The following is a 15,906-nucleotide window of genomic DNA, read 5'->3' as shown; positions in this document are numbered from 1 at the left end:
CCAGGCAGAACTATACCGTACCACTGACATGAGTGTTAATGTACTTCTGACCATGATATCATGTACATAAAGCATAACCACCTCCACCTAGAATATTGTCTCGACTCCTATGTGCCTTATCGATTGCTGATTGATCAGAATTCCACGACACTCCCCACAATCTGGGAACCCATTCAGTAAATCCAGATAATCTTTCAATGAATTGAAAATCTGTGTTGAGAGATTAGACTCCCTGTAGTACTTGCAATATCTCACGAGTTAGTAAATAACTCGTGAAACCTCCAGAGTATTCTCACATATTGTAAAAAAAAATCATTATCAAAATACTGATGATTATTCTGTATGAACAATTCTGTGTAATTAATCCATTCATAGTGACACTGATATTACTTGGAACTTGCTCCCAGTCTGAAATCAGACAACAACAAAAGAATGAACTCTCAAAATGCAATATTTGGGTGTCTGGTGGTTCAACCACTTGGTGTGCCTGCTTGCCAAGTACTCCTTGTCGGTTGTGAGGATCCTTGTTTGAGACGGACTCCCAGCGTCTTGTGTCTCGTGTGTCACCCCCCTCTCTCTCTCTCTCTGCCCTCCAATGCCATAAATCTATACAAATAAACAAGAGCTATCGCCTTTTACGACAGATAGATCTCCGGTGCACGCTGCCAACTGGCCTCAGTCTCTACAATGTAAACATGGCGAGCACAACAGCTGCTGCTGTGTGGTGCCTTTAATAACGTTTAATTATACAAACTTTGAAATTAAACAAACATGTTTAGCTCATATACTTTGGTATACTCCATCACAACTCATTGTTTAATGTTTATGTGCCCAAAAGAACAGATCTATAAGCTGCCGACACGCTATGACGTGTTGCATTGATAGCTTGTATTGACAGTATGCTTTAAGCTACAGTATGTATCTGGGTGATGATACATGATTGATGTAAACTTTCAGTACTAGATTATAGCCTAAGTTGGCAGTTGTCACAATATTGTAGCTCTGTTCGGGACCATTGCACAAAGATGGATGACGATGAAAAAGTTGCACTTCACAAACAGGGACATAACTGTGTTACTTCAGAGGAAACCAAATGGAGAGCTACTTCAGAGATGTTTCTTCACCTCTGGAAATGAATTCATTAGAATGGTGCCATACTGTATGCTATATATGCTATATGCTATATGCTATATGCTACTGTATGTGACTGTGACTGAGTAGTACTGGGGATGTCTGTGGCTGTAGGAGCGTTCTCGCAACGCGAGAGAGAGAGAGAGACAGCACTAGATGTATACCCAAACCAATGTTATTCTTCCTTTATAAAACATAGACTAACCTACTAGTAGCCTTGGTAGGGTCAGGCTGCGCTTATTAAGACGCAAGGGAGCCTAAATGAATGTAGCCTACTATTCTGATAAACATTCATTCTGTGCATTTTTTAATTTCGGCTTGGTTAAGTGGATCATCATAACTGCGTTTCAGCTTTAGGCTACGTAGTATAAAAAATAACAAACAAAAAAGAAAAACTTTTTTTCCCCTGTGGTTTATGTTTACTAAAATATACATTTTAATTGCAATGGGACCCAACTTAAGTAGTAGGCTCAGCCCAATACTAGACGGAACCAGTAAACAGCACAGAGCAACAAAGGAAGTTATGACTATGAAGGGAAGAGGAATGATATTATCCTTTAAGCTAGATTTAGAAAAAATGTATTACTAAATGGACTGCGCATGAGCAATAGACTTTCTCATCATGTTTCTGCCCACAGAGGCTATTGAGAGAATTGTATGAGTCAGCCCCCAAAATAACCCCCAAAATGGCTGCCCGTTTCTCCTCCTTACAGGGCTTGAAAAGACATGTTAACAATAGTGTGAATGTTCTTCATTCATTCATTCCTTCATTTCCCCGTCTTTTTGTCCACCAAGCCCAATTGTTTTCATGGAGAGCTCATGGCCTCAGCCATTCAATCAGTCTCTCTCACTCACCACCATCGTTTTTCTATCTCGTGCAGCAGCAGTAGAGAACAGGTTAAGTGCAGAACCACCCTTTCTCGCGCTTGTCCACTTTCTGCTCTGGTCTAATAGCCTCATCTCCCCAGGCTTATGTACTTTACCTTATCTCTTTAAACACACTTTAACAGGAACCTAAGAGAGCTATTACAGCTTTAAAGATAAACTTTACAGGTAGTTTAGTTTGGCATGTTCATGCCCGCGTTTTATTTGGAGGTTCTTTATGGCTCAGCGTTGCCAATGCGACTTCCGATCACTTTGCCCGTTATGCGCTCCGCGGTGACACATTGATGTAGATACTGTTAGATGAATGATGAGGTACAGAGAAGTACAGTCAGTGTGTGCTTTGTTACACACTGAAGGCTGAACACAGGGGTGAGCTTTATCTGTGTCACTGCCTGGCCACCCAGTGATTACACTGACAGGTTTACGTGTCACCTATAGCCAGCTCACTTTTCACTGCAAGTGACCGTACCTGTTACACCAAATATTGTGCGATAAATGAAAAGAGACGATGCTATGGTTGCATCCCTCTACAGCAGGGGGTCTTCAACAGGGGTGGTTCGGGACCCCTAGGGGGTTCTCAGAGTTACTACAGGGGGGGCCGCCAAATCTTTGCGTGATAGGAACTTTTTTTTATTACATTAAGACCTGGAACTGTGTCATTTTTTTGATTTTAGCTAAAAAAACATTATTTTACACTTTGGGCTATTCAAAAATAGCAGATATACAAGCTCGTAGCGCGGCACCGAGTGCCGCGCTACGAGCTTGTAGATCTGCTATTTTTGAAAAATCGTGAAAATGTGTGCAAATCTTTGAATATATATATTTTTTAAAGCGAACATTTTTAACTCAAATCGTTGCTTCTGGGGGGGTCCCTGGAACAAAATATTTTGATCGGGGTCCGCGGCCAAATACATATAATTCTGGGGGTCCTTGACATGAAAAAGATTGAGCACCACTGATATAGAAACGTACGTTTTTCAGAATACTGTTGAGATTTAGGAGACACGTAGAATCGGCTTCAGGTCTCAATGGGTTAACATGAATCTACGACGCTACAACGCTACACAAGTCTACGAAGCTATCTATGAAAAGGTTTGATCTGCAACATCATTTTATCCAATTTGTAGTGGTGGGGGGGGGTCCCTGCTGCATCATCTCTCTCTCAGCTAAGGGGGTCCTTGGCCTGAAAAAAACATGGAAGACCCCTGGCTCTACAGTACAGTATGTCACATAGACAGAAGACCCCGTTTTCACTGCAAACCCCCTTATACTACGAGCTCAATCAATTAATCATATTCACACACGGACCCGGTCCTTGTGCATCCCCCACGCCATGCAGCCTCTGAACCAGCCCTCTCTCTAAACTAGCCTCCATTATTCATTAGCCCAGTTATAGCTGCTATGCATACACAACTAGCCACTCCATCACTCTTTACTGAGTGTTACTGTAGTATTAGCACATCTACGGAAGTGGGCTCCTTGATCCATTAAAACCGGGAACGCATCTGTTAACTCATTGAGTGCCCGAATTATTATTATCTATTTCTGGCCATTACGGTTTTTATTTTTTCAAAGTAAAAAAAAAAGTGCTTAGGAAGCGAGATACAGCCTTTTTCAGTTATAAGTTAAACAAGGAGTGGATGGAGCTGCAAATCTTCGGATAATGATATCTTGGGTCCTAAGTTGGAGTTTTTTTTATTTTTTTTCAAAAACACGTGAAACACGTTAATGGCACGTTGCACCATAGCGCTAAAACACGTGAAACGCGTTAATGGCACTCAATGAGTTAACACATTGTGTGCCAAAAACGGTCCGGACCGTTTTTTGAAAAGCTATGCGTTTAAGTGCCATTTTCTGGTATTGCCCAAAAATGTCAAGCCCCCATGCTGTTGCATAAGAAATAACGGGCAGACCATGTATTTCATTGAATGCTGTCATATCTAGTCACATGTCGGCGCCTGAAAGCTTCTTATTGCGCCGCTTCTGTGCCTATGAGGCAATAATAACACAACTAGGAGGCATTCGACTTGAATGCTGTGACAGCTCATTAAACCATTAAGGCCGGGAACGCATCTGTGTGTCATTTTAAGATTTATATGGCTATTCGAAAAATAGCAGATCTACAAGCTCGTAGTGCGGCACCGAGTGCCGCACTACGAGCTTGTAGATCTTCTATTTTTGAAAAATCGTGAACATTTTGTGCAAATCTTTTAATATATGTATTTTTTAAAGCAAACATTTGTAATTCAAATCTTTGCTTCTGGGGGGGATTCTACAAATGTCTTCTAAATCCTAACAGTTTTTTGAAAAAACTTATGTTGCTATAATATCAGTGGTTCTCAAGCTTTTTTCATGTCAAGGACCACCCAAAATGATGTGTATTTGGCCACAGACCCCCATCTCAAAATGTGTTGTTCCAGGGACCCCCCCCCCCCCCCCCAGAAGCAAATATTGGAGTTAAAAATATTCACTTTTTCAAAATATATATATATTATTCAAATATATATATATTCAAAGATTTGCACAAATATTCACGATTTTTCCAAAAATAGCAGATCTACAAGCTCATAGCGCGGCATTCGTGCCGCGCTATGAGCTTGTAGATCTGCTATTTTTGAATAGCCAAAGTATTAAATAATGGTTAATTCAAACACCTTATTTGGTAACCTGTTGTACCTTTGGCATTGTCTCCTCACCATTACACAAAGTTTAATACAACCAGAACACTGTACACCTCATCTCCTCATCTATCAGGCTCAGAGAGGCACAATAAAATCATACAGGCCATTACTATCATTTTGGCCAAATGTATGGCACTGAAAAAAACACAGTGAGAAATACAGAAAATTAAGAAAATCATCTAAAACGCAAACACAAACATATATTTCAAACTATAAAAGTGCACTCCTCTTCCCATAATTCTATTAATCTAAGTATGAAAACCCTGTTTGGCGGTCATAGTTACATGACGCAAGAAAGGATCTGTGCCTGATTTAGTGAAGATAATCTCATTTCTGTCAGCATTTGTGGCAAACCCTACTGCTTTTGGCTCTGCGTTGTTAAGAGGTCACTCAATGTGTGATTAAAATTTGGGGGAGATCCGACATGATTTGTGTCATTTTTCTTTGCCAAAACTGGTCCCTCCTGCACATTTTGGATGCCAATTATTATATGCCAATTATTATATGCCAATTATTATAGCCATCAGAATGGAATATGAAAACTCTGACTGATACAGTACATCTTGATCACACTCCACAGAAGTACAAGCACAAAAAAAGAGAAGTAGCCGTGTGTGTTTTGAAGAAAATGCTAAATGAAAATCTCTTCATGTGTCCTAGTTTCACGCAAAGTTTCACGCCAATCAGTGCAGCGGTGCCCGAGATTAGCTGTACACAGAACAGACAGACAGACAGACACACGGACAGGGGCTAGAACACAATCTTTGTCCTTAAAGGATCTACACCATGAATTAAAAAAATATATTTAATATTTAATATCATATTGTTTATGTCCCTCAAACGTTTTTTTCAAAAGGTTTGAGCCTAAATCAAGCCTCAGATATACTCATTCCAACTAACTTCTCTCTGGCTTATAAAGCACTTTCACCTGCAATACCACATTGTCCTGATGTGCACGTGGCGCTATTGAGCCAGTTTGTATGCATGTTATCTCCTGGTTCTGAGTGGAAAAAGTAAAAAAAAAACAGTTTGGTCTGTTTTGACACCAATTTACATAAAACCCCAGATATGCTGTGAAAGCCTGAGTGCTCAAACTGGGGTATTTTTGGGGATAGAAGAGACACAAAAAACTAAGGAAAAGTTCCAATTCATGGTGTAGTCCCTTTAAATATTAAGCAAAAAATCATCATTATTATCATTTTAGCCATAATCGTTCTAGCCCTATTATACACACCCGCTCAGTGGCCTTGCGGTTAAAAGCGTCCGCCCTGAAATTGTGAGGTCGGGGTTCAATCTCCCGGCCGGGTCATACCAAAGACTCTAAAAAGGGGCCCGATGCCTCCCTGCTTGGCACTCAGCATCATGTGCTGGATTGGGGGTAAATCCTGTCATGTCCAGGGGGAGTACTTGTACATCAAGCTTCCTCACGCTACTGAAACAGGAGATAGGAGCCTATGGGTCACATGGTTCAGGTACCAGGGCTACTTACTTACTTACAGTACTAGCAGGGGCGTCGCGGCCATTCACTGTGCGTACGACGCGACACCTGACAGTTACAAATGTTCGCTTGAAAAAAATGATATTCAAGGATTTGTACAAATTTTCACGATTTTTCAAAAATAGCAGATCTACAAGCTAATAGCGCGGCACTCGGTGCCGCGCTATTAGCTTGTATATCTGCTATTTTTGAATAGCCAAAGTATAAAATAAGGGCTATAGTCCACCGAAAGTCCATCCCCCCCACCTTCTGAGAGCCTGTGACGTCCCTGACACTAGTAAATACTACATGTGTGTAGTTCAATATTGAAGAACTGTAGAGACAGTGTCTCATCAATAATATAGCATTTCTAGGCTGTACAGTAGTAGAACATACAGTATACACATATTATATTATATTATATATTTTTTTCTGATCTCAAAATAGGGACTAGAGTCTAGGGGCCATATTTTCGCTGGCACCGTGCCCATTATCTCGAAACTTCTTTGCCATTTTTTTACTATTTTTAAAAACATTTTCAAAATGTATTTGAAAATGTTTTTAAAAATAGTTAAAAAAATGGCAAAGAAGTAGTCCCTATTTTGTAATGTAGCCACAAGACCATCCCTGACCATAAGAAACAATATAATTCAGAAATGTAATGATGCTCTCTTTTATTGTTTGTCTAGGAAGGAAGCTTTGAGATCTCTATCCGAGACCTATCTGTAATTAATTAATTCCTTGACCATTGCACCAACACGAAGGCTTGATAATGGGGAAATTAGGTTCATCAGCAATCTGTGCAGAGTAATAATAAGGGCTATATGAAACTGTGGAACAAGGCCAGGATAAAAAGTCAACAATGCAACCAACCGCCGCTTTCCAGAAACGGCTTGCCAATAGGCTAGTAGGACTCAAGGGCTATCTTTAGACTGTCTAAAAAGCCTCGCCTGGCTTTGATATGCTGGCATATCCACAGCCACAGCCAATGAGTGATGCTGCCGTTGGTGGTGTCTGTCCCTATACTGTCCTTCCCTATAGGCCTGTCACAAGTCAGCAGCCGCTGCATCTAAGTTTCGGCGCCTTTCGGCTTCTTTCACTTTCTCCCCGCCGTTTGGTGCCCCCCCCCCCAAGGTTGGTGCCCTGTGCTTCAGAACCTTTAAGCCCTTCCGTTAATCCTGCACTGAAGGACACACTTCTAATTAAATATACAATTGCTTTAATCTGTTAGGCCACACAATAAGGTATGGGTGTACAGTATAAGAGAGTATATGTCCTTGTTAAGAAATTGATCATTTCCAATTACAACATGGAGACAAGAAAACTACAGATAATGTACGCGCATGCACACATACGCACGCACACGCGCACACGCACGCACACGCACACACACACACACACACACACACACACACACACACACGACATTATTCATGCAGAGGCTTGCCTCTAAATGGATCCATGTCTGTAAATGTCATCAGTAAATGTCAATAGCTTTCTGAGGCCTGTCCTGGGGACATGCAGCCACGGCATATGGGCTACAGGAACCCAGACGCACCTTAATTTCCCAACACTTCATCTATTCTTAATCGCTTTTAAAGAGCCTGTCTGTTCATGTGATGAATTAAACAACACCGGAGTGACGGCTTATTTGACCAGGGGAGAGCAGAGAGAAGAAGGAGGGAGTTGATGTGAATATGGAACGATTGCCGTTCCAAGGCAATAAAAGAGCAGAACGTAGCAGCAAATCCCAGGTCCTACTGTATATACCCAAAATGAAAATGTATTTTCTCATAATGATATGAACACTTGGGACTGCTGGTGCTCGAAAACGGTCGTATAGAAGAAAGGAACAATACTGTGAGTATAGTAACCTAGCTAAGAGCAAGCACTGACTCTGATTTCTAAGATACATTTGATATTTGTCATGGGATAAACCTTGATTTAAAATGGAAGACCAGTGGAAGATCCAGGGTGGATTGAAATGTCTTATCTTAATAAAGTTCTAGTTCTGCTTCTTTTCTTCTGTTTCTTTCCAATGCATGCGCTCTAGATAAAGAGTATGAAGACAACATTCCTCACACAGATATTTCCCAACACACCGACACAACCTCTCATCACTGGAGACGACGTGCAATGCCACTGTATTGTGCCCACAATCAAACCGTAGCAATTGTATTTCACAAGGTTTATTGCGGAAAGGCTGAGGTAACGGAGCAAACATTAATCTTGGTTTTCTGTGGTGGCACACAGGCAGGCAAATCAAATGAGAAATTCATTTTGCTACGATGCATGCAGGCTTACACGCAGAGTAACAGAATGCTGAGGGGACGTCTGAAGTGGTGACAGGTCGACCGATGCAAGATTTTTGGATTTTGGGATTTTGGAGAGTCCACTAATTAAGCCCACTAATTACCAACGTTGTTGACCGATATTTTATCAAAAAGTGCAATATTTTCTAGTCAATTTGAAACGGTTAGAGTTCATTATTAAAGTTTCTATTTGATAACATTTAAACTTATATGCAAAAAAATAAACACAATGAACTTTTTATTTAACAACTTAAGCCATATTCAAAAATGTAAAAATAAATAGGCTATTTTTTTAACTTCTGCCCAACTTTTGGGTATGACCAAAATAGGGATACCTATGGTTTACTTTAAAGCGCATATCATGGTGATTGAAAGAAGACTTTAAACTAGCGACTGGAAGCATATAGTATTTATGACAATGTTTATTAACTCTTTCACTGCCAAGAGTATTTTCATAAAGTACTCCCCCAGTGCCAGCAATTTGCGTTTTTTTTTATTTCTTAATTTTGTAATTTTTCATTCAAATAAATGATCTGATTGGGTTTTTAAACCCATAATACAGTTCTACCAGTAGAGAGCAACAAATCGACACATTGATGACCTCGCTGGCTCACTCGCCCCCTCCCAAACAGGCTCACGTCACATCCGGTCATAACCGGATGTTGACATTTTTGACAATCGTTGATCGGGCTAAATTACGATGTGATACACGACTACGATGACTGATCGTCACCCAGACCAAAGAGAGTAGACGTGGACCTCTCCGTTCGTTTTTTATACCGTGTGAAAAACCGTGACTTTCCCTTTTCTGGCCAAAAATGACCGCGGGAAAAAAATGAGAACCGGAAACGGAATCTGCGTCATGAAACCGGAACCCAATGAGTCTGAAGGAGTCAGGAAGCGAAAGTGATCATGAAAAATAAACAGAATAGCGCGACCACAGTCAAAAGTAAAAACTCGGGATTTCTCGTGCTGGCAGGGAGGGTACTCGGGAAAAACTCGGGATATCTCGGGGCGTGGCACTGAGAGAGTTAAGGTAATAAAATCAAGTCTAAAGTTCGGCAAAAACCCATCCACTTGCATTGAGAGGGTATGGGCAGATTGGGCACTGATGACGCGGAGGAGAGGACACGGCCCCAGAGCCCACAGCGTCCCCAGCGAGAAATCAAACCCAGGACCTTCTTTTCATCCGTTTTACTGATTGAATTAATTCATATCTGATAGATATGGACCTGTATTTACTAGAGGAAAAAAATCACACCCAGTGTGAAGAGAGTGGTGCCTTTCATGAGTTCATTTCGTTAGTTACTTTTTACAGACTTTGATGACTTCAAAGTATTTTTACTCATTTTAAGTACTTTAAAATGTTTTTACTGATTTTTACGTGTTTTTACTCATTTTAACATCTTTTAAGTATTTTTACTCATTTTAAGTATTTTTACTCATTTTAAGTATTTTTACTCAGTTTAGGAACTTTAAAGTGTCTTTACTAATATTTAAGTATTTTTACTCATTTTAAGTATTTTTACTCATGTAAAGTATTTTTACTCAAAAGTGTGTGTGTGTGTGTGTGTGTGTGTGTGTGTGTGTGTGTGTGTGTGTGTGTGTGTGTGTATAATTACTAATTATACACACACACACACACACACACACAATTATTAATTAGTGTAACTGGTTGCATCTTTGTGTTGCAATCAGCCGCAGCTGTTGAGGCTGTGCTCAAACATACAGAGGGGCCGTGCTCACACACACAGACAAAGTCACTCCTTGGAGTGGCTAGCACCACTCAAAAAAAGATCTAATCAGCGACTGTACCTGGATGTAGGCCTGGAGCTCGGGGTAGACTCTGAAGGAGGCCAGCACGTGGGACACGGGCGTGGTGTAGGGGAAGCACGTGGTCACGGCGTGGGACACCTCGGGCAGGGAGAACACCTTGAAGCCGTACCGCTCGTACAGCTTCAGGAGCTCCTCGTCCGGCTTCTCCTCGCCCTCGCTCAGCACGCTGCCCACCGCGTAGCGACACTTCTCAGACGCTTTCTGGGGAGAGGACAGAGGAGAGAGAATTATGACCCGTTATCAAGAGTGCTGTTCCCTAATGCTACAGTATTTATATGATTCGATTTGGTTTGATTCGACGTTTTACAGGAAAAACAGGAGAAATATCAAGGATATACAAACACAAGAAAGTCGTTTTGACTTATTTCCATTGTGGTCACAAACAACATTGCAACAAAATACGTACAGGTAGACAGTATACAGCAATAAATAAAACAATCAAGAATACCTTGATAGGAAAATTAATAACAGACTCTTTAATTTAATTGAAACACAGGATGTGCTCTCTGAAAGTGATATAATTTTGTTGACCAAAATACTCAAGTGACCAACCAACAGTGATGGGAAAAGTACTCAAATGTTTTACTACGTAGAACGTACGTAGAAGTACTCTGTTACAAGTAAAAGTCCGGAATGAAAAAAGTACTTGAGCAAAAGTACAAAAGTATTGGTATCAAAATGTACTTAAAAGTACCAAAAGGAAAAGAACTAAAATGTTTGAAAATAGCAGATCTACAAGCTCACAACGCATTCGCAATGCGCTGCGTTGTGAGCTTGTAGATCGGCTATTTTCAAATAGCCTATGTATAAAAGAAGGCTTAAAGGGATATTTCACTTTCAAATAAAATAAACATTAAAAATAAATATTTTTAATAAATGAAAAAAGTTATGGCAAAATCATGGCCCCCTCACACATAAGTAGGACACTCTAATGCGTGAGGGGGCCGTGATTTTTCCATTACTTTTTTCATTTATTTTTAATATATTTTTTAAATGTTTATTTTATTTGAAAGTGAAATATCCCTTTAAGTGGTTAATGTATGTTTTATATTGTAATAATTTATATCTGCAAAGTAACTAAAGTTTTCAAATAATTGTAGTGGAGTAAAAGTACAATATTTGCCTCTGAGATGTAGTGGAGTAGAAGTAAAAGTATAGATAATTGGAAATACTCCAGTAAAGTAAAAGTATCTCAAAATTGTACTTAAAGGGATACTTCACTCTCGGGCCGGGGACACATTTAAAAAAAATATTAAAAATAAATGAAAAAAGTTATGGAAAATTCATGGCCCCCTCACACATTAGTAGGACACTGCGTGTCGTGAGGGGGCCATGAATTTTCCATAACTTTTTTCATTTATTTTTAATATATTTTTTAAATGTGTCCCCGGCCCGAGAGTGAAGTATCCCTTTAAGTACAGTACTTGAGTAAATGTACTTAGTTACTTTACACCAATGCCAACCAACCATACGTTGAATATAGTACCATTTCATGCCATGAATAGTTTTTGTTTGCTATTTTTGGAGGAAAAAGTATTGAAAATGTGTGCAAGTATTTGAATACGGTATATATATATATACATTTACTGAAATCTTTCCCTGGAACAAAAATATTTTCAGATGGGGGTCCGCGGCCAAATACATATAGTTTTGGGGGCCCTTGACATGAAAAAGTTTGAGAACCACTGATATTATAGTAAATAAAAACTGTTAGGATTTAGAAGACATTTGTAGAATCCCCAGAAGATTTGAGTCTTCCCCCCAAAGATTTGAGTTAAAAATGTTATATATATAAATATATATATATATTCAAAGATTTGCACACATTTTTCACGACTTTTTCAAAAAATAGCAGATCTACAAGCTCGTAGCGCGGCACTCGGTGCCGCGCTATGAGCTTGTAGATCTGCTATTTTTGAATAGCCAAATAAATCAAAAAATTACACGACGGATGCGTTCCCTGGTCTTTAATGGGTTAAAACCTGCTGCTGATTTTTGGGGTTTTGCGTCCCGGCGGCAGGCGTCTGCTCTGCCGGGTGCTGGCAGCGAGAAAAAGGGCACAGATGGGATCCAGCAACACTCTCTCCATCCTGTTCCCTGGCAGCACCCTCCCTCTCTCTCTCTCTCTCCACACATCTCATAATTATCACATCTTCTCCACTACCTTCCCTGTCTTCTTCTCTGTCTCACTTTGTCACTCACACACACACACACAGGGCTGCTCCGCAGCCTGTTCCCCACTTACACACTTGTTTAAGCCATTGAGACCGGGAACGTATCTCTGTGTCATTTTTAAGATTGATTTTCTATTCAAAATTAGCAGATATACGGCCCGGACCGCTGGCGTAGTGGTCCGGGCACCTAGGCTCCAAAGTAGCCTGACAAGTGCGTCGCGGGTCCGAGTCCCGATCCCGACAGCCTGTGCTGCATGTCACTCCCCATCTTTCTCCCCATTTCCTGTCAACCTACCATCCTATCAATAAAGGCATTAAAAAGCCCAAAAATTTATCTTAAAAAATATGTATTTTTAAAATAAATAGCAGATATACAAGCTCACATGTCGTGCTATGAGCTTGCGTCTGCTGAAGGATCTGCAAAAAAAAAGAATTATTGTGAAAATTTTGGGTAAATCTTTGAATACATATTTATTTGATAGCGAACATTTGCAACTCAAATCTTTGCTTCAACAAATGTCTTCAAAATCCTAAATTTTTGTTGAAAAAATAAAATAATGTTGCTATAATCAGTGGTTCTCAAATCAATTTCATGTCAAGGAGCCCCACAAATACGTATTTGGTGGCAGACCCCCCCCCCCCCCAGAAGCAAAGATTTTAGTTAAAAATGTTCGCTTAAAAAAAAAATATATATATATATTAAAAGATTTGCAAAAATAATTCACGATTAAAAGAAATATGCAGATCTACAAGCTCATAGTGCGGCACTCGGTGCCGCGCTATGAGCTTGTATATCTGCTATTTTTTTTAATAGCCCAAATAAATCTATAAAACGACACAACAGATGCGTTCCTGCCCGGTCTTAATGGGTTAATATCTTTTGCGTGTCATAATTCAGTGTCGCTGGCTGCTGGCTGGTAGGCTGCCGTCGGAACCCTGTGTGTGTGACTGACATAAATCTGTTTGATCACACAATCCGCTCGCCTCCCCAGTACATCATCCCCCACAATGTCTGGGGTTCAAATGGAAAAGTAATAATGAGTGACATTACTGTTCCAACGTGAGCTGATTATCTATACTGTCACCTCCTGACTGACTGACCCCCCCCCCCCCCCCCTTGTTCCCTGACAAGACACAACCACTAAACAACGAGCCATGGGAACACAGATTATATGTCCAAGTGACAGGGAAATGATTCTGTCACAGGACTGCATTAGCCCATTAAGACCGGGAAGGCATCCGTGTCATCTTTTTTTTTAGTTCTTTGGCTATTCAAAAATAGCAGATCTACAATCTACTACGATCTACTTTTTATCTTGAAAATTTGTGCAAATCGTTGATTTTTTATTTCTTTTTAAGCGAACATTTTTAACTCAAATCTTTGCTTCTGGGGGGTCCCTGGAACAACATATTTTGAGATGGGGGGTCCGTGACCAAAAACATGTAATTTTGGGTGGTTCTTGACATGAAAAAGGGTTTAAGCACCACTGCAACATAAGTTTTTTTCAAAAAAAATACATTAGAGATTCAGAATACATTTGTAGAATCCCCCAGAAGCAAAGATTTGAGTTACAAATGTTCGCTTTTAAAAAATATGTATATTCAAAGATTTGTACAAATTTTCATGATAAAAACAAAAAAAATGCAGATCTACAAGCTTGTACATCTGCTATTTTTGAATAGCCAAAGAAATGGAAAAATGACACAGATGCGTTCCCGGTCTTAATGGGTTAGATATACTGTGGTCCCACTGCCTTAGATCAATGAAAGGAGGCTGTGCAAACAAAGACACAGCCTCAATAGCATGTGTGTGTGTACTGTGTACTATAAGCCGCTTACAGACAACGACAGCATCAACTAACAGTGTGTGGAACAGTTTGCATTCATTTAGTCCATCAATCAGTGGGGTTTCATTGATGTTTAGGATATACAGCATTGAATGAAAACAACATTTTAAAAAGGGATAGTTCACCCCCTAAATGATCTTTTTCTCCTCTATCGATTAGTCACCTCAAGGAGACTTGAATTCATGGATATTTTTGAGTTTTTGTCGCATTCCTAAACCAATAATTTGACCAAAATGACCGGCAGCGGTTCCAGTAGGAGACACAAAGAGTCTCCTTTGTGTCTCCTACCGGAACCGCTGCCTACCGGTCCGCTGGTCATCAAATTATTGGCTTAGGAATGCGACAAAAACTAAAAAATGTCCATGAATTCAAGTCTTCATGGGGTGACTAATCGATAGAAAAAAAGTTATTTTTTTGGGGTGAAATATCCCTTTAAGTAAAACTGACTTTGGATCTTCACGTTATTTATCATTTTTAGAACACTCGTTTATAAAAAATGTTCCCTAATATTTGATTAACAGAATGTTGTTGTACTGGGTCATACTTCAAATATAAAAATGCCTCAAAATGTGAATTTATGCAGTAGGAGGTACGAGATGCATTTCCCACCTTCCTACATCACGGTGACAAAAAAAACATCAATCAATACACCTTTTATATTGTAAATATAGACCCTGTCAACACTGGCAGGCTATGATAAGACACACTAATATCCCTTGAAAAAGAGAAAATAGGATGAGCAAGTGTCCTCCCACGGTGGTGCTCCTCCATCTAGCACATCTTGCTATCTCTCTCACTCTCCCTATGCACAGGGACCACAGCTTGTTAGCCAAACCAACGGTCTCGCTAATGATATCATTCACAGCTCCAGCTATCACTCACAGCCCACACACAGACAGTAGCAGGCAATAAGCCATTCAATCCGAGATCTTCTACGCGTCTACAAATGTCTTCTAAATCCTAATACCAAAGGACCCCAATGGAAACAAGACCGCAAGGGACTTTTTTGGACGTATCTTTGTGTTTGACTGTACTTGTGCTGTTTTTTTTTACATTTCTGCCTAATAAAATATTCAATCAATTCAATCAAAACCGTTTTCTGAAAAACCTATGTTGCTATAATATCAGTGGTGCTCAAACTTTTTCATGTTTTAAAATTATATGTATTTGGCCGCAGACCCCCATCTCTAAATATTTTGAGATGGGGGTAAGATTTAAAGTGAAGATTTGAGTTAAAATTTAAATGTTCGCTTAAAAAAATATAAGATTTGCAACCATTTTCAAGATTTTACAAAAAAAATAGCAGATCTACAAGCTCAAAGCGTTGCACTCGGTGCCGCGCTTTGAGCTTGCAGATCTGCTATTTTTGAATAGCAAAAATAGCAGATATACAAGCTCATAGTGCGGCACTCGGTGCCGCGCTATGAGCTTGTATATCTGCTATTTTTTTATATCCCAAAGTCTGGCCCAAATAATGGTTATAGCTACAAAATCTAAAATGACACAGATGTGTTTCCCGGATCGAATGAGATAAGCGCAAACAGCAGCATTGACTGCATCCCA

The 15,906-nt window shown here is 39.9% G+C and overlaps 1 protein-coding gene across 1 annotated transcript in view; it reads right to left on the bottom strand.

Annotated features, from left to right (window-relative positions):
• The window catches only part of tex264a (testis expressed 264, ER-phagy receptor a), a gene marked incomplete at its 3' end in the record, with an annotated part of 123,601 nt that overhangs the window by 82,791 nt on the left and 24,904 nt on the right, over window positions 1-15,906 (bottom strand). Inside the window, exon 2 of the mRNA XM_080423399.1 lies at window positions 10,302-10,523. Coding sequence (XP_080279525.1) covers window positions 10,302-10,523 — 222 coding nt within the window. The remainder of the gene's footprint in view (window positions 1-10,301; window positions 10,524-15,906) is intronic.

Source organism: Gymnoscopelus braueri (assembly GCF_963280865.1).
Source record: "Gymnoscopelus braueri genome assembly, chromosome: 3".
Lineage (NCBI taxonomy): Eukaryota > Metazoa > Chordata > Actinopteri > Myctophiformes > Myctophidae > Gymnoscopelus > Gymnoscopelus braueri.
The sequence above is the reverse complement of the archived record's forward strand: the minus strand, read 5'-3'. Positions and strand labels throughout refer to the sequence as shown.